At 40.7% G+C, this 18,616-nt stretch overlaps 2 protein-coding genes across 4 annotated transcripts; both read left to right on the forward strand.

Moving 5' to 3' along the window:
- The first annotated feature begins 1,580 nt into the window (after positions 1-1,580).
- ppp1r26 (protein phosphatase 1, regulatory subunit 26) lies at positions 1,581-13,903 on the forward strand. 3 transcript variants are annotated; one of them, XM_026297623.1, is made up of 5 exons: positions 1,581-1,847; positions 5,076-8,403; positions 10,449-10,548; positions 10,737-10,810; positions 13,855-13,903. In XM_026297623.1, exons 2-5 carry the CDS (start codon positions 5,147-5,149, stop codon positions 13,895-13,897), a joined length of 3,474 nt encoding a protein of 1,157 aa, XP_026153408.1. In that variant the 5' UTR covers positions 1,581-1,847; positions 5,076-5,146; the 3' UTR covers positions 13,898-13,903. The 3 variants fall into 3 exon arrangements, with proteins under 3 accessions (XP_026153408.1, XP_026153409.1, XP_026153407.1); XM_026297624.1 differs by lacking the exon at positions 13,855-13,903 and adding an exon at positions 10,887-11,042; XM_026297622.1 differs by lacking the exon at positions 13,855-13,903 and having other exon boundaries at positions 10,737-11,338.
- A 1,855-nt stretch (positions 13,904-15,758) lies between these two features.
- mrps2 (mitochondrial ribosomal protein S2) lies at positions 15,759-18,398 on the forward strand. The gene is made up of 4 exons (XM_026297527.1): positions 15,759-15,812; positions 16,085-16,201; positions 16,293-16,413; positions 17,456-18,398. Exons 1-4 carry the CDS (start codon positions 15,788-15,790, stop codon positions 17,979-17,981), a joined length of 789 nt encoding a protein of 262 aa, XP_026153312.1. The 5' UTR covers positions 15,759-15,787; the 3' UTR covers positions 17,982-18,398.
- Positions 18,399-18,616: the final 218 nt, after the last annotated feature.

Consider the following 18,616-nt stretch of genomic DNA (forward strand, 5'->3'; position numbering starts at 1 on the left):
ACTGAAGGCAAATGGTCAAGCACTGTGGTCAACTGCCTCCTAAACACAGATGCTTTCTCACATTATATTTATGAATATTCCTGAAACATGGCTCATGAGCTCCTATAAATGCCCAAAGAATGACACATAAAGTAATTTATAAGCTTTAAAAACACAAAGTAAAGACATTTTTAACATAGAAGAAGAATGAATCTATTTGAGAATCTAAACCCATGCATTTTTAATATATTTTATTTAAAAAAAATAATCAGAATGATAAATTATCAACATTGTGACCAATTATTTTTGTCAATCAACAAATCAATTAAGCGACTTTTTGTCCCAGCTCTGACAATGATTGACAAGCTAAAATAGCTGTGCTTGCTACAGGAAGTCAGATTCTGCTGTTTTGGAAATAACTGCCTGGAGGTCCAAAGCCTCTGATAAATATTTTAAATACTTTCCCAGTTTTAGATGTGCTGGCCATGTTTGGAGGTACACATTTGTCCTTTGACAATTCTTGATATTGCATATGTCAAAATATAAGATGTTTGTTTCCGGTCAGAGATCATGTAATCTGTTGCAATCTGTGCGTTCAAGACTCATTAGACTTTCTAAATTTCTATAAAACTTCCCCAATTCTATGTGCACAGTGTTTCATACTACTGTATACCTTGTTTGCTCACTCAGTATAAATAGAAAAAGAGGCTTTTTGCTCAAAAGCTGTTTTGTAGAGTACTTAGTGAGGTTTTTCGCAATAGTGATACGTCTTATGTCAAGCAAGGTAATGCATCCCCCAAAAACATTTGGCTTTTATTATGGTGGTACATTCAAATTGATTTGATCTACTGCTATTTTAATGTTGGTGAATGGGAACATGAGGTTGAACTGGCAGGATCTGTGTAAACACCTTTTCTTTTTGGAACATGTTGCAGTGATCCCAGTGAATTACTCTTGGCAAATACATTGCCAAGAATATTTATTACCAAAAAGCACAAATTCTGCCAACATGCAACTTTTCAATAAAGTCCATAACTATGGAACAACCTTTCCAAAGGGTTATATCCTTTCTATCCTGAGGATAAATATTCTGTAGTGATGAAATTTGTAAAACTACCAATGTCACAGAGAAGAAAAGTCTTTAAACTACGTTTTAAATCAAATGTTTGTAAAAAGGGAGGCTATATGAATGCTACTTTAGTGTCTGTATTGTTATTGCAATGAAATGATAAGTTATTTTGTATTTATGAAAAAAGGAATTATTTGGCTGAGGCACAGGCACATCTGGTCTTTTTAACACACATAATCCAGTTGTTACTGTAAAAATTTCAAATATCAAGCAATATCAAGTCGACATGGCATATTGTAGGATTTTATTTATTTATTTTTTAAAAAAAGTTGATATCAGTATTAACTTTCAGCCTGACGGGGTGTTGTCCAATTCTGCCAGGGGAGATAAAACTTTCCACAATGTAGGTTTGTAATAGTTACACTGAATCTTTGGGATAATATGGAGATTTTTAAAACGCTTATTAAACACTAAATTTTCTGTCATGCACTAAATTATAAATATGTGTGTTTTTTTTAATGTAATGATTTAGCCTTGTAATGTGTAACCGCACACATTTTCCGGGAGAGGATGCAGATGCCATATTTGAAAGGGTCCACGCTCGGCTGGACCTGGGTTTAAGGAAGCCTGCCCGCCCGGCAGTCGGAGCGGAGAGCGACTCGGCGGCGAGAGCTTCAGGCGGTGTGAGTGAGCTGGTGACGGACGCCGATAAAACGCCACGACGGCTTTGCCTAAGACCTTAAATCAACGCAGCAATGAGCGCACTCTTACTGTAGGGCTCGTTTTGTGGCATATTCAGGTGAGTTGAACGTGTGCACTCGCGGTTTCGCCGCTTTGTGTGTGTGGAAATAGCCGAGGCTAGGAGTGTAAGCTGGGGCTCAATACAAAGGCTTTCTTTGCCGGGGAAAATGCCGGGGCTGCAGCAGCCGGGAGGCCCGCCTGTGTCTTTGAATTCACCGACTAGCCACGGTTATCCCTCTGGTGTTTTACGCCATCTCCTCCGTTTCTCCCGAAAATGTCACCTTGCTGTTTTGTGTAACAGCATTGGTGGACGTTACACTTACGTTTAGCGGTGTTAACCACCGAATAGCGTGAGTTTTGACAACCATGGCCGGTACCAAGAAACATGGTTGCTCTGCGGAGTCTCCTAACGCTGCACGCCGGGCATCGGTGTAGTCCGTGCCGCTAGCGAGTTACGGGGACAGGCGGGGTTGCTGCGCTGCAACCAGGAAAACGTCCGGAAGGGAAAATTCACGCAACGACACGTTTTGGTTATGTAATACAGAAAATGCTACCCACTAATGTTTGGCACGTTTGAAGGAAACTTTCCACACGATATATCAAAGTTGGTAATAAAACGTTACGACTGCGTTATGCTAACTTGACGTTTAGCTCGGTTGGGGTGATTTGGGGCATTTTTGGCGGGGCGTCTCTGGTGACCCATCCATGGTTTCGTCTAGTTATTCGCACGTTTCTACCACGTTCAGCAGGTCGTAATGTTGGGTGAGGATGGTTAAAGAGCTGGGGACATCATCGCTTGGTGTCAGCCTGTAGCCGGGCTCCCCATTCTCCCCACGGGGTGCACACTGGGCGGGGAGGTGGCATCTGCATCTGGGCTAGGTGGGCTAGCAGAGCCTCCTGCACAGCGACTCCCAGACTGAGTTCGTGTCCAAAAACATGCTTGTTCATAGATGCACAGTACTTTTTTCTGCAGGGTTACTCACGGGACCGGCTCATAGTCTCACCGAGAATAAAAAAAAAGGAGTTAATAGATCCTCTCATGAGAACACATGAAGCAGCAGTATCTATCAAAACAGGATGTGGCGACCTGAACTATACTAGCCCAAAGTCCAAGTTGGACTTTGGGAGAAAGTTAAAAAGATTTAACTCAGTACTTAGCAATGATACAATACTCACTACTACATCTTTACTAGATCAGAGTACAAGTACAACAGTGCAAAATCCCCAAATCCCACTTAAATATAAATAGAGTTACATACAGTATAAAGTATTATGATGCAGATATACTTTTAAGTACCAAAGGTAAAAGTACTCATGCATGTATATAGTATAGTACTTGAGAGCATGAACCTGTTTGCTTTACTTCACTGGTAGTTAATGTCTCCAATTAAAAGTTGGTGGTTACAGTGCAGGTTAAGACTTTTATAATCTAACTTATAAACTAACTTCTACAATCTGCCTTCTAAAATCTACAATAAGAATATAAAGTGTGGTGCATTGTTTGACAGGAAACAACAGCATTAAACTACCTAAAAGTATATCAGGTAAAATAGTAAAAAATTAGCTCCAACATTAAACATGAGATGGACATTGATGCATCAGTAATGATAATCCAATAATATATGATCGTATAACAGGTGCCATTCTTCCTACATAATACGTGATGATGAACGTGCATTTAGTTGATGATACTTGACTGCAGGGTTTGTTCTCAATATTGAATATTTTTACATTGACAGCCCAGCAGCCCAGCATGTTAGTCCCTGACAGCGTTCATCATTTTTTCTGTATTGAATTAAACAGCAGGACATCTGCACAGTCAAAGCTGTCCATCAAAGAGTAAACTATAGGAGCTTCAAGAAAACATGGAGAAAATGTGTGGACAGACACCAGTTGGATAAACATGATAATTAACACTGTTAATTTCAGGGTGTGGATTCAGTAATTAGAGGCTGCTGGAACATTTTTAGGTAGTTACACCAAAAGAGATTCCTTGCACTTAATTCTGAGCCTTTTCTAGAGTTTTTCACGCAGTTTGTGGTGGAATAAATACATGTAACATTCCCAACACTTCTTGAAGGCTGGATTACTGGGGCAAAATGGGCAGAAGCTTTATGGACCTGAGGTGCACTAGCAGATCATTTTGGCAATGCATGTTTTAGTCTGCTCCAGAGGTACAGTATTGGCTTTAAGGCCTGATCTTATTTGCCATAATTTGTTGTGTGAATTATAATGAAGTTGTGTTGCAGTGTTGTGGTCCAATTTAGTTTCACTTTTATGTATTTGAGGGCAGCATGGTGGATGAGTGGTTAGCACTATTGCCTCACAGCTAGTAGGTCCCTGGTTTGAAACCCGTCAGGGGCCTTTCTGTGTGGAGTTTGCATGTTCTCCCTGTGCTTGTGTGGGTTTTCTCCAGGTACTCTGGTTTCCTCCCACAGTCCAAAAACATGTATGTCAGGTTGATTGGTGACTCTAAATTGCCCATAGGAGTGAGTGTGAGTGTGTGAGGTTGTTTGTCTCTATGTGGCCCTGTGATGGACTGGTGACCTGTCCAGGGTGGACCCCTGCCTTCCACCCAAAGAGAGCTGGGATAGGCTCCAGCAGGTCCCCGTGACCCTGGTTAAGGAATAAGCGGGTATAGAAGATGGATGGATGGATGTATTTGATTGATTTAGCATTTAGTTGTGAGATTTTTGGTGAACAGGGCAGGTACACTGATGACAGGCAACCACCTGAGGGCTTTTTCTGTGAAGATGCAACAGGCACTGGTCACTTAAGTTCTCCAAAACCTCAGTGACCCACAGATAGGCACCAGCTCTTGCACCCCTGAGCTACAGGGAAAATCTTGCAGAACCACACAGTATCAATTCATTTATAAGCTAAAATAGATCCTGCATTAAGTGCTGCAGAGCTGTCATATCCAGTTCCTCCACAGGATGTCAGCAGAGTGCTGAGCATGTCTATTCAGCTGGCGTTTTAATGTGTGTAGTAGGCTGTATATGTATTCAGAGATGGTTCATCTAACAATGTTGACAAATATGACAGACTGTAGAGTAACAGAGTCTGTATACATTTAGACATATTTGTGGGTGGATCAGTTAGCAATATTCTAGTAATAAAATGGACTACATTCAGAGTTCTACAAAACGCAAAAACAAAAGGATGTGACATGGACTCAGAATGAATAGCAATGCATGTATCAGAATATTCTTACAGATGAATCCCAGAGAAATTTCATGTTTTAAATTACATTCCTGTTACTTCTCTGTTTCTGTTTTCCTCTCAGATTGAACAATGTGACTGCAATTGGAGGCAACCCTGCTCCAGTGGTCGAGGACCTCATCCTACTTCACTAGAATGTACCTGATGAATGTACCACCTGTCGCAGCGACACAAACAGAATGGAGAACATGTAGCCCGCCTGGAGGCTTTAGCCTTCAATGCTTCAATGACTCTGACACAGAGTTGTCCACCAGAGGTACACCTATCTCTGATAAGGTCCAGATGATAATAGAGAGCCTAAGGAGCACCCAGTCCTCCATTGAGATGGGCGATGAGATTGAGGGAAATGTGCTATCGGGACAGGACAGTCATCCCCATGTCTGCAAGGTTGCAGTGGGTTCTTATGTGGGAGCCAAGTCCAAAATTAAAGGTCCCTCTGAAAACCAGCAGGCAGGTGTCAACAATGACAGCAGTGACTCCGACAGTGATGATTCCGTGGACAGGGGAATTGAGGAGGCAATACTGGAATACCTGAAGGAAAAGGATGATCACAAACGCAAGGCAGAACCATGCTCCACTTTTCCCCAGTCATCTAAAATTTCTAGAAAAGCCCCACCTTTTTCAGAGATTTCCAAACAGAATTCTGATAGCAATACATTTCTGGTTACAAGCAACCAGTTTCTAAACAGTGTCAAAGCCAAGACCCTTACGGCACCAAGTGCTATACCTATAAAAAAGTACATAAAAAACAAAGCCTTCCTTAACAATAACATGGTTAAAAAAGTGGACCCAAATAAAAGTACAACAAACAAAAATCTGCCCAAAGAGCAAACACAGAGCCCATCTACAACAGTCAGCTTCCTCAACAAAGCAAGAAGCCTGCCCCAAGTTAAGGTGGAGGAAGACTCAAATGATTCCAGTAGTGATGATGGGATTGAGGAGGCCATTCAAAGATACCAGTTAGAGAAAAGGGTGCAGCAGAACAGAAAGGAGGCTTCTAGTCCACATGCATTCAAAGAGGAATCTGACTCTACTAGTGATGATGGGATCGAAGAAGCTATTCGCTGCTATCAGCTTGAGCAACTCAAGGAGAAGAGTGCTCTGAAGCCATTCCTACACAAGCAAAAGCCCTTTAGTAAGTCAGTAATACACAGTGTTGGAAGTACAAGTATGGAAAACATGAAGAAACACAAACTGAAGAAGAAAAAGACAAGAACAGAGAAAGATGTGAAATCTGTTCTTCCTTCACCTGTTTTCATGCCCAAGAATGAACTTACAGACAGCCAAAAAGGTAAAGGAAATGCACAGCTCACTTTTAAAGTTGACAGTTTTAATGAACAACCTACTCCTGCACCACCAAAGGTTAATACAACTGCAGAACTTATGTGTGCTGAGGCAATACTGGACATTTCAAAAACTGTGATGCCTGGTGCCTTCCATCATAGTGCTGGCCTTAGCAGTTGTGTCCCTATTGAATCTTCCTTGCAGTCTTCACTTCCTGAAAACTGCCCAGATGGAGAAAGCGACAACAGTTCCATTGATAGTGAAGACGGTATTGAGCAAGAAATCAGAAAGTTTCTTGAGCAGAAGGCCCAAATGAACAAACAGCTACCCAGCTCTGGTCTGGCTCAGGAGCATCAAAGTATAAATGGAGCAGAGAAAGTGAAAACAAAACAAGTTGCAATCCAGAAGAATCCTCCAAGACTGTCATTGACAAAAAGAAGAAAACTCAAGGAGGAAAGCTGTAGCATTTCCAACATGACAGTGGTGGATAACAGTGTTAAAGAAACAGTCCCTAAGGCGTTAACTGAACATAAAAAAGATTCTAGCCCATCGTTTCTTTCCCAGAGAAGTCCAACACATTCAACAGCTGGATTACATGAGCAAAGTGGTGACAAAAGCAGCTCCCTCGACAGTGATGAGGACCTAGACACAGCTATTAAAGACCTGCTCAAGACCAAAAAGAAGTCAAAGAAAAAGACAAAAGACTTAAAGCGGAAATCAAGGAAGTGCCTGCAGGATGAAGAACCACTCCTACAAAATGCTTTACAGACTAAAAAGTTTAAGTTGGACCATCTTTCCAAACGCAGCACTGTGAAAAAAGTACATAAGAATAAGGATAATATGAAAGACAAGTGTGGGTTGAGTAAAAATAACACTTCTCAACATAAACAAACTGATAGAAGTAAAACACAAGATATGCAAGCAGATGAAACGGAGACAGTGAAACAGTCTGAAGGTCGAGAAATGCCATTGCAGTACAATACTCAGACTGCTTTTCAGATCAAGGAGGACAGCAGTTCAGTTGACAGTGATGATAGCATTGAGCAAGAGATCAGGAAGTTTCTGGCTGAAAAGGCCAAAATTTCCACTGCAGAGGAAAGCAAAGAAGATGCATCGCGGAATGCTACTGTTGACGCTTGTACTCTTACACTTAAAGAAGACGACATTAAACAAGAAAATGAGATGGTTGAAATTTCAAGAGAAAGTCCCCCCTCCCCTCTCTCTGGACAGTTTCCTCTGAGTAGTGCCCCTCAAAACAGACATCCTCTTCTGATACCACAGAGTTTGCTGCCAGGTGTCTCTACTGTTGGTGCACAGTCACACTTGTCTTCAGTCCAGTCCTGTAGTCCCAGTCTTATGGAACCAGCAGACGGGGCAGGGGCTGCTAGAACTGAGCCAAGGAGGCCTACCACTGGAAGGGATGACGGCCAAGATGTCTCCCCGCAGACTGTGGGGAGACCAGTTTTGAGTTGTAACACTGCTCATTCTTGGTCGGAATCAATCAAGTGGCGCCAGAGCCTGGGACTGCCCATTACTGACACAAGGACTATCAGTCGAACTCCATTCCAAATCACCTCATCTAAAATCACGGAGACTCCATCAGCAACTACACAGTATCAAAGTGGGAGGTTCAGCCTCAATTCACAGATTCCAGTGAGTGTCTGGTCATCTGCAAGGACCAGCAGAGTACCCTTTTCCTGCTCTACAGAGAAAACTGTAAATACTGCATTCAGGCCCCCTGTTTTGAATTTGTCTACTGCTCAGCAGCATCCAAGGATGTCCTTTACCCAGAGCCTGCTGCCTGACCACAGTTCACAGTGCGCCATGGAAGGAGAGACAGAAAGCATGGTGCATATGTCTAAAGACAAGAGTGTGTTTGTGGAATTGGAATCTAATAGGACCAACCATGTCCAGGTTCGAAGCAGGGAAAGGAGCGAGGGAAAGGAGACAGTGGACTTGCTAAGTGAGAAAATAAGAAAAGGCGAGAGCATGAAGGTAGAGGAAAAAGAAGTACTTCTAAAAAGACCAGAGGAAGAATTTATAGATGAGGCAGATTGCAAGTCAGGCAACAGGAGAAATCCAGACAAGAAGCAGGGCTTTTTCACATTGTAAGTATTTCCTTAGGTCACTATGTCCCACAGCATCATGATCCAATTTTATGAAATTATTTCTTCATTGTCCCTGCTAATAAATAATATAGGTTATGATCAAGCTCATTCCTTTAGGCTCCAAGGGAATGTTAAAACAATAAAACAAAAGAGGCATTTTTTAATGTTTGTACATTTATACAGCTATGTAACACAATACCCCAATCATGAAAACAGTTTGTGGTTTATCGATATGATTAAACCTTTAAAAAGCAATATTCACTGCTGCATTCACTGGCAATCTGTACAAGAGGCAGACTGCATGATTAGTATCACCATCATAAGGCAGAATACTTCCATGCAGAAAATGACATCATCTTAGATATCTCGCATTTTATGTAAAGAAAAAAAAAAAGTCCAATGAAAAATTTACTCTCAATATGAAAAACGTCCAAATGCTTGGAATTAAGATGTCCCTTATTTAATGTATCAGTGGGACAGCACAAACTAGCAACATTAATCGGTAAAATACATGCTGTAATTGCATTATATTAGACCTTATGTTTAGAAATGTTTTATGGGCAAAAGTTAAAAAGGCATTATTGTCGATGTTATTGTTTCAATCGCTGTTCTCATCAGGGGTATCTCAAAAAAAAGCCAGAAAAAAAACATATTGTATGATCAAATTTATTCACGTTCAGGTGCCCAGTGTGTCAAACTGATAAATTATAGTCAGCTTGGTACCATTACTCGAGTGGTTAGAGAGAAGAAGAAGGGAGGCATGTGCATGCAGAGCACTGCTGAAATAAGTGATTAGTTATGTGTGAGTGTGGAAGGCATTTGTCAGGTAAAAATGCCAAACATCTGCTGGTTCCACGTTCTCAAATTTACTGCTTTTCTTCATCACAAAAACACATCTACTAAAGATAAGAATTTACTTAATAATCAGTAATAAAAAATAAGTATGAATAGCAGTCCCAAACACAAAAAAATCTCATTATGAACAGGGTGATATTGCTAAGATTATGACATTTTCTATGACATGCAGTTATATTCATTGATCTCCGTGCTGTTCTCCTAAGTGCTTGTATTTCATTTTTTCTGTCAGAGGTTTTTATACAACCTTAGAGTAGTATTGAAAACACAGTTAATTAAAAACACAAATTGATAGTACTTGTATCACTGAGCACTCATGTCGTATGTATGTTATATGAAACATTTTCCAAAATTTTTGATGTCCTATGCAGACTCTGGAACAAATCCAGCATATTATCGTTTACCATGACTTTAACTGCCCAAATTCTTCCTTATCCATGTGTCGTCAGACTACTCTCGTCTCTTTCCTCACCATGGTAGTCCCTTCCCACTGAACTCTAGAAGAAAGTCACTCTATTTTGCCAGCTCTAACTTCAGAACATGTGTCTTTACTTTATCATCTGCCCAGAGATTCAGGAAAGCCTTTGTAACTTTTGCACATAAAGAGAAAAGACCAGAATACACTTTGGAACTTCCAGTGGATAATGGAATAATCTTGTATCTTTTTTCAAATACTATTATACTACATATACCAAGAAAGTTTTGCTTTTCAAACACTTTGCTTATTGTCCATTGTATGTTTCAAATTTAGAAATTTGAGTTTAAAAAGTCTTGGACATATTTACCTCTACATCTCAAGTGTTGTGTTTTTGTTTTTTAAGTTTTCTTGACTTTCCTATGTGAAAGGCTATTTATTTTTGTCCAGAAAGTTACTGAACATGCTGTGCATTGCCAGATTTTGTAAATATTTTGTAAGAAGTGTTTTTTTTTTTTTGTGTTCTACTCTTTCAGATAAAAACTTCTGTTGTGTCTTTTAAGTGCATCCGTGTAATAAAGAATGGAGCAACACTGGCACTGGCTGTTCTTCATTAATAACATTCAATATTTGAATCATTGTATTGTTCCTTAAACTCTTTGTTTTATTTTTACAGCTCAGGTTCGCTGCCTCAAAGAAGTTTATGAATTTTTAGAGAGTAATTATGTAATTGGAAGAAACTGGTTTCATGTTTTTCCTTCTCTGCCTTGAACAGGTCTCTGTCCAGTGCCATTGACCCTGGGATTACTTTTAAATCTCTGATAGCTCTTAACACAGAAGAGAGAAGCCGGATGTTCAACAGGAGATACAGAAAGGTACAGAAAGATGGCAGTTTTTTGTACAGTTCATACCTCTCCACTGATTGTATCTCTGTACAATGAAACCACTTACTTATGCTAGTTGATCTCATTAGGCCAATCAATCAGGAAAAACCTGAGAATATTTTGTACTTTGTAAAAAGTTCTCCACACCTATAGTGTTGTGTGTTACATGGTGTTTTTAGGGGGATGCCCATCTCAGTAGTGGTCCTGTACAGAACAAGGCAGTGCAACATGTGAAAAGAAAGCTTCAGTTCAGGTATGTGGTTTGTCTTCAGTATAAGATCAGTCAAATGAGAATCTGTTCATCTCAGACTAATTTCATCTTTTTGCAGAGTAATGACCTAGCTGACACCACATCACCTCAGAATAAAGTGAAACTTCATTCTGACTTTGAAAGATGCATTGTAGATGATGTTTGTTTTTACACTAGGTGGGTTATTGAATACTTCTGCAGGTTTTCTGTGTATTTGACTTTTTATTTTAAAATACATTTTATTTTTGACAAATACCCAATTTATAAGTTTTGTATTAAGTCGATTTCCCCCAAAAGGTAATGTGGCAGAATGTTATTCCAAATCTTATTAGTGGAAAATGTTTCTGTTTATTTGTCATATTGTTCCTGAATAATTCAAATGTTCTGGTTTCAGGGTTTATTTAGCTGCTATTCTTTAAATATAATGCAAGATGAGTTGGTCCAGATAGCATATTTCATCTTCAAACTAAATCTGCTGTTTTTGTTGGAAGTCTTATGCTTATTATCACATGGATTTAGTATCAGGAGTTATTTTTCACCAGTTTTCATTATTTTTATATTGCGTTACTGTCAGTGCTGTTGCATTTCAATAAAATGGTGAAAAACGTAACAATTTGGCATATAGAACCTTTTGCTTATTATATAAAGCTGTCTTGATAGAACTCTCAAACATGGTCCTGATCTTCTGTGGTACTCAAGAAAGCATGGCAGCCCAGGCACTGATGGTAAAGGTAGATGGTAGTAAGCAGGTGTTCAGCAGTGACTGGTGTTCACCAGATAGTGCTTGAGGCTCTGCCCAAAGGGTTCAGTTTTTGTCTCATCAAACCAGGGAATCTTTGGGACGGGGTTTAGCGGTTCCTTTGATCTATGACGTCAGAGTCTTAGGGTTATAAACCGGGTACATTCGATTATCATTCCGTTTCTGCCTGTGTTGGATACAGACACGTTCGTGAAAAGTAAACCAAGGAGTTTGTAAAGCTCGAGGTAACACACCAACAACAATCATCATGGGTGAAAGACAAACATCAGCGACAGCGAAGACACCAGAAGTTACAGTAGATACTGTTCTCCCGCTGGTTGAGACTTTTTTTTTCAGGCTTGACAGCACAAAAAATTCTGCTGTTGAAACAAGGTCAGCCTGATGAGATCACCAAACTTCTGGTGGCAGAGCTGGTTTTGGAAATGGTGAAAATGCTGTCAAGTATTTTTATAGAGGCTGTGAAGCAGTCTAGTTTTCTCAGTAGTGACGATCTTAAGGCCGGTCTGTCAGATACACTCACTCAGAGTATTGCTGGGGTCCTGGACATTAAGGACCCAGTTGAGTGTGAAAGTGCACAGCAGCTGATAAGAGTTGATTTATGAGGAGGTGTCAGCTCTGTGTCCTCAACTGAGCCTGGAGTTAATCGTTTTACTCCCACCCGCAGACTTAATATCATGATTAGGCATAGCTGTGATCTGCTCAAGACCTCCATGGCTAAGATGAACAGTGTACAGAAATTTAGACAGCCAAAAGTCCGAAGCCAGTCCACAGAGGAAATAATCTGTGTGGAAACTGACAACGAAAACCAGTTGAAAGTAGCAGAGGAGGACTTTGAGAGGACAGTCACTTCTGTTGTGGAGGAAACACTTAGCAAGGAAGTGAAGAGACTCACCAAATCTCTTTTGGACGGTGTGGCAGACTCAGATTATGAGCTGCTACAATCAGAAATGTCTTTAGAGACTCAGGTTTTTGCAGATGCCATTTCTCAGTTACTTACTGAAGATGCTGGGAGTTTGAAACAGGCAGATGATGTGGGACCAGGTTCCAAACCTAAACAGAGGCCCAAACTTACATTTAAAGGGCTTCAGAACAGGATAAAGAACTTTTTTGCAAAGCAGTTTGCCAAAGCATTAATACATCGCTTAGTGGCACAAGTAAAGACTAAATACAACCAGGACTTCAAAACTGAAAACAGAGAGTCAGTCCAGTCACTCATGGCTGGTATTGACACTCTAATTCTGAAACAGGAGGACGCACAAAACACCAAAGGAAAAAAACTTAATGTGGTCAGGAAATTCAAAAACATTTCAACTGTCAGTACTGTGAGTTTTGCAGAAGAACTTAGTGATCTCCTCTACAGTCACATTACAGATAAGAGGATGGAGAATAATTCAGAAACATATGAAACTTACAGAAATGTGTCTGTCCCTCAGTCACATGCTGCTATGTATGCTGACATAAGGGAGAAAGCACTCCATTTCCTGCAGCTGATGAGCTGGTGGTTGAAAAGTCAGGCTCATAGCCACTGTGACAGGGTGACAAGTCTTTTAATGGGCACAAAGTCACGGGCAGCAACACAGGTTCCAGAGTCCATCGCTGTGGAGGAGACAGCAGCTTTGACACTGCAAGCAGATGAAAACAAAGTCATAGTCAGATTCCTCGTGGACAAGCTAATTTTACAGATTTCTAAAAAGGCCAAACCATATGAAATTATAATCCCAAAGACCATCAGTGAACATCTGTGTGAAGAAATATGGGCTAAAGTTCAGAACATTGAATTTCCTATCAATCAAGGCTTCTATGAAAACCTCACAAAATTCATCTACAAAGACCTTCGTAAGAAGTGGTGTTGTGCAGAGCACATGCTACTTTCCATATGCTCAAAGTGTCCTGACCTTGAAGAATGCATCGCCTCCTCCATCAAAGGGTTTGTGGCAAGACCAAAACATAGCACCATGTCCACATTCTTCTCCTCTGTGGGCAAATCCATCTCCAAGTTTTTCTCCTTTAAATAAAACAATAATAAATAAAGAGTTCCAGACAGAAGCTCTCAGGGCCACCTCAGCAGTCAGCAGTGTAACCTAATGGCGAGAAGGTGAAGGGTCATTTCTCAGTCCTGAACCTGTCTGGCTGTGAGTGTTGATTGCTGTGGTGACATGGGTTTATTCCGGGTGCCCCGGTTTCCTCCCACCTTTCTGAATAATTAGCAACTGGTCATATACATAAATAAACAAATAAATAATAATTGTGCTGTTTTTTGTTTTTTGTTTTTTTTTTTAATGTGTAGGCTCCCACTGCAAGCTGCACTACTACTGTTTTTAAATTTTTAGTCCACCCTAACCCTAACCCTAACCCATTCAGCTAAATGGGAAGAACAAGGTCCAAGCCATCAACACCTACGCCCTGCCGGTCATCAGATACCCCGCTGGCATAATAAGCTGGCCAAAAGAGGACATAGAAGCCACTGATGTCAAGACAAGGAAGCTCCTCACAATGCATGGAGGACTTCACCCCAAATCCAGCATCCTGAGACTGTACGCTAAGAGGAAGGAAGGAGGCCGGGGACTGGTGAGTGTCAGAGCCACCATCCAAGATGAAGCGGCCAAGATCCATGAGTACATCAGGAAGATGGCCCCAAGCGATGGAATACTTAGTGAATATCTCAGGCAACAGAAGCCCGATGCAGAGGACGAAGAGCAAGAACCATCATGGCAGGACAAACCCCTGCACGGCATGTACCACCGACAGATACAAGAAGTGGCTGATATCGAAAAGTCCTACCGGTGGCTGGAAAAAGCTGGACTGAAAGACAGCACAGAGGCACTGATCGTAGCGGCACAAGAACAGGCCCTGAGCACAAGATCGATAGAGGCCGGGATCTACCACACCAGGCAGGACCCCAGGTGCAGGCTGTGCAAAGATGCCCCTGAGACAATCCAGCACATAACAGCAGGTTGTAAGATGCTAGCAGGCAGAGCATACATGGAACGCCATAACCAAGTGGCCAGCATAGTGTACAGGAACATCTGTGCCGAGTATGGGCTGGAGGTCCCAAGGTCAAAATGGGACACACCTCCAAAGGTGAGGGAGAATGACCGAGCTAAGATCCTGTGGGACTTCCAGATACAGACCGACAAACAGGTGATGGCTAACCAACCGGACATAGTAGTGGTGGACAAACAACAGAAGAAAGCCGTAGTGGTAGATGTAGCGATCCCAAGTGACAGCAACATCAGAAAGAAGGAACATGAGAAGCTGGAGAAATACCAAGGACTTAAAGAAGAGCTAGAAAAGATGTGGAAGGTGAAGGCAACAGTGGTCCCCGTGGTAATCGGCACCCTCGGGGCTGTGACCCCCAAACTGGGAGAGTGGCTCCAACAGATCCCAGGAACAACATCAGAGATCTCAGTCCAGAAGAGCGCAGTGCTAGGAACAGCTAAGATACTGCGAAGAACCCTCAAACTCCCAGGCCTCTGGTAGAGGACCCAAGATTGAGGAAGACACACCACCCATAGGGGTGAGACGGGAATTTTTTATATATATATATATATATATCAATTCAAATCATACTTAAGTTGTGCTCTTTCAGTTTGTCACAAGAAAATGAAGTATAAAGTGTAATAATGTTTTTTGCAGTAGTGTTTTTTTTTAATGTGAAAACCACATGCATCTGCTTTCAAAGTAGTTATCCTTTATTATTACTGAAGCAAAACATCTGAAGACAAATAGTAATGGGGAGAAATGCAAGAGCCTATTATGATTACATTTGAGGAAAGTTGATTACCATTGAAAATATATAGGATACATTAACTATGAAGTTCTATATGTCCCTAGAATCAGCTGCTTTAAGTACCAGAAATAGGATCATTTAACAGCAATTTGCAAGTAAAGCAGGTGCGCAGGTGAGACAGTTCTAAAATAAAGTGTGGATAACAAATGTTGTGATATGGACTATGGAGGTATCGTAGTATCACTTTATAAACTCTTCAAACTCTCACTTTATAAAGTGATGCCATTTAACGGCAGTGACTAAATTACCCGTTTAATCTAAGTTTCAATTTTTTTTTTTTTTTTTTTTTTAGCTGCATATTATGAGGGTTATTTTTTGCATCATGGGCAGAGTACTAGAAAACCTTCACGACAGAACTGTTACTTTACGGCATCTTTTAAGTAAACAGCGCAGTCGCAGTCTGGTGACCTTCCGCGATACTAACGCAAGCATGGCAGCTCGGTCGCTGGTGAAAGGTACCGAAACACAAGTTGTTTTTATTTATTTAATTTAATTTTCTAACAGATCGGCATTATCGTCGAGATGTTAGGAGTTTATGGTATAACATTTTTAGTGCGCTAACCGGTGTAATTGTGCCGTCACTTTGTTTTATGTTAGTAATCTTAGCCAACAGGCTAGCTAGCAATGTAGCTTATAGCTAACGTCACTAGCTAGTAGATTAGCTATTATCGGCTACTTGGTAAAAGTTAAACTCCAGTGTTTTGATCCATATTTGTCTCATGTGCAGGACTGTTGGGGCTGCGACAGTCCCGGGCTGTTACAGCCCGATACCCCTGTGATGGACTACAGTTTGCCACAGCAGCGTCCGTCCATTCAGCTCAGCCCCACATTGACGCTGTTGCAGGTGAGCTAATGTAACAGGGAAGTGGATGATATAAAGTTAATCAGTGCTGTTTTCACTCGTCTTCCTATAATATTATTTCCACTCTCCACAGATAACATAATAAACCAGCCTCTTGAGAAGCCGGACTTTTTCCGTGTGTCAGAGCTCTTCTCTTTGAAAGACCTGTTCCACGCCACAGTGCACCTTGGTCACAAAAAAGGATGCAGGCACAGGTTTGTATGAATTGCCAGATGTCTAATTATTTGCATTGTTGCTCAAATGTAGTCAGATCGGTTTGCAATCAGTAGTAGATTTGTCAGATTATGTAAATACACTGATCACACAACAGGGTTTGCAAGCAGTAAGCACTATTTGAGTGTGAGGGATTAGACTGAAACTAATTATCATCAAGCTTCTTCTATTTATTTTTCAATTATCAACTCACTTTTGTTTAAAATGTCAGAAATGACTAAAAGATTGTTTTGCAATTATAATTTCCAAAAGCCCTGTATGATGTCCATAAATTCACACATTTCATCTAAACAGCAAGCCCCAAAGACATTTAGTTTACTGTGAGAAAAGATTAGTAGCTGTAAATCCTCCACCGAGGAAATATAAGAAATAAACTACTTTGTACTTATATGTGCTTTTGTGTTGTTCTAGTTCTCTCATCCAGCATATTGATTTTGAGGGTGTTGAGCTTAAGAATTTAATACCATCTCATCCATCCTTCATCTATACCCACTTATTCCTTAACCAGGGTCACAGGGATCTGCTGGAGCCTATGAATTTAATACCAGGTCCTGCAATTAAAGGAGACTAAGTGTGATTGGACAAATTTACATAAACATTTCACCATATGGAGGATTTGTTTGCAAATTTGCATTTGCAGTCAGAAATAGTGCGACACATACAACACATGTTGTTTACCCTCAGGTCTAAATTTTAATATCAATACCACCCTTAAAGCTGGGAGTCAGCACTTTTAAAATCATAGGTGATGAGTTGTCGCACTTCAAAAGCAATGCAGTGGAGCAAAGTACAGATCCTCCGTACATGTGCATGTACATTTCTGCAAGGTAGAAAGAGACTGTTCATATTGATACTGATATACATACTTGTCGTTACTTGATAAAAGTGACTTGCTATTTATGATGTAAAAGGGTTCATTTAAGTCAAGTTTACATTAACATTAGTTCACCACAATTAAGAAACAGATCAGAACTGAAGATGGTGACTGCTGACATATTCTCCTTCTTTATATATTTTTTTAAGGCTTATGGAGCCTTACCTCTATGGCTGCCGTTTGGACCAAGATATAATTGATCTTGACCAGACTGTGGAACACCTTCAGCAAGCCCTAAACTTTACTGCCCACGTAGCGTATCGTGGTGGCATCATACTGTTTGTGAGCCGCCGCCGTCAATTCAGCCACCTGGTGGAGAGCACAGCTAAAGATTGTGGGGAATATGCCCATACACGGTACTGGCAAGGCGGCCTCCTTACCAATGCCCCTATCCAGTATGGCTCAGGAGTCCGCTTACCAGACCTCATCATATTCATTTCCACTCTCAACAATGTATTTCAGCAGCATGTGGGAATAAGAGATGCAGCCAAGATGAACATTCCCACAGTGGGAGTGGTGGACTCAAATTGCAATCCCAGCCTGGTGACTTATCCTGTGCCCGGAAATGACGACACTCCTGCTGCCGTAGAACTGTACTGTCGCTTGTTCAAAATGACCATAAACCGCGCCAAAGACAAAAGGAAACAGATGGAACTACTTCATGGTCTGATATAGTATACTTTGAAATCAGACATTAAAAATGCATTTTAAAAAGTCAAGACTGGGTGCTGCTCTGCTTTATCATACATGTGCAACTGGAATATATCTGGTATTGTCTCAGGTTGAGTTAAATTGGCAATAGCGCTCTCTTGTGTTGAGACTAGAGATGGACAGATAAGACTGATGTGCTGATACTTGTTTCACGTCTGCAAAGCGTATTATTTCAAAACGTGTTAGCACTTGTCTCAAATGAAGAACGTCATATATCTATGACATGCGAAGCTTCAGTCACTTGATTTTCAGAAGGTGATTTATTCAAACACTTTACTGCTAAACTGTGATAGACCCATTAGAAGTAGAGGTATTATTAGTGTAAAAGGAGTGGAGGATATGTTTATGTGATGTACATTAAAGAAATAAGTAAAATTAGAACAACTGTTGGTTTATTTTGCTCAATATTGTTTTCCAGTCCCATCACATTGCTGTTACATATCAGCTGTGGCTTTGAACTGCATCAGTGTTTTGGGACACGGTGTTAATTCTTATACTGTAGCAATGCACATCTCTATCTAATACAACATCTGTGATCATCTTACAGATTTATTAACTAACACTTGTCGGACTGTTGCATAAATGAGTGAGGTGCTGCA

This window comes from Mastacembelus armatus, chromosome 12 (assembly GCF_900324485.2).
Source record: "Mastacembelus armatus chromosome 12, fMasArm1.2, whole genome shotgun sequence".
Lineage (NCBI taxonomy): Eukaryota > Metazoa > Chordata > Actinopteri > Synbranchiformes > Mastacembelidae > Mastacembelus > Mastacembelus armatus.

Excerpts from the sequence above, each read along its gene's own strand:
- ppp1r26 (XM_026297622.1), top strand. The coding sequence starts at position 5,147 with ATGTACCTGATGAATGTACCACCTGTCGCAGCGACACAAACAGAATGG. Across the intron at positions 8,404-10,448 it reads AAGCAGGGCTTTTTCACATT|GTCTCTGTCCAGTGCCATTG; the intron begins GTAAGTATTTCC and ends TGCCTTGAACAG. Across the intron at positions 10,549-10,736 it reads TCAACAGGAGATACAGAAAG|GGGGATGCCCATCTCAGTAG; the intron begins GTACAGAAAGAT and ends TGGTGTTTTTAG.
- mrps2 (XM_026297527.1), top strand. The coding sequence starts at position 15,788 with ATGGCAGCTCGGTCGCTGGTGAAAG. Across the intron at positions 16,202-16,292 it reads CCACATTGACGCTGTTGCAG|ATAACATAATAAACCAGCCT; the intron begins GTGAGCTAATGT and ends CACTCTCCACAG. Across the intron at positions 16,414-17,455 it reads AAAAAAGGATGCAGGCACAG|GCTTATGGAGCCTTACCTCT; the intron begins GTTTGTATGAAT and ends TATTTTTTTAAG.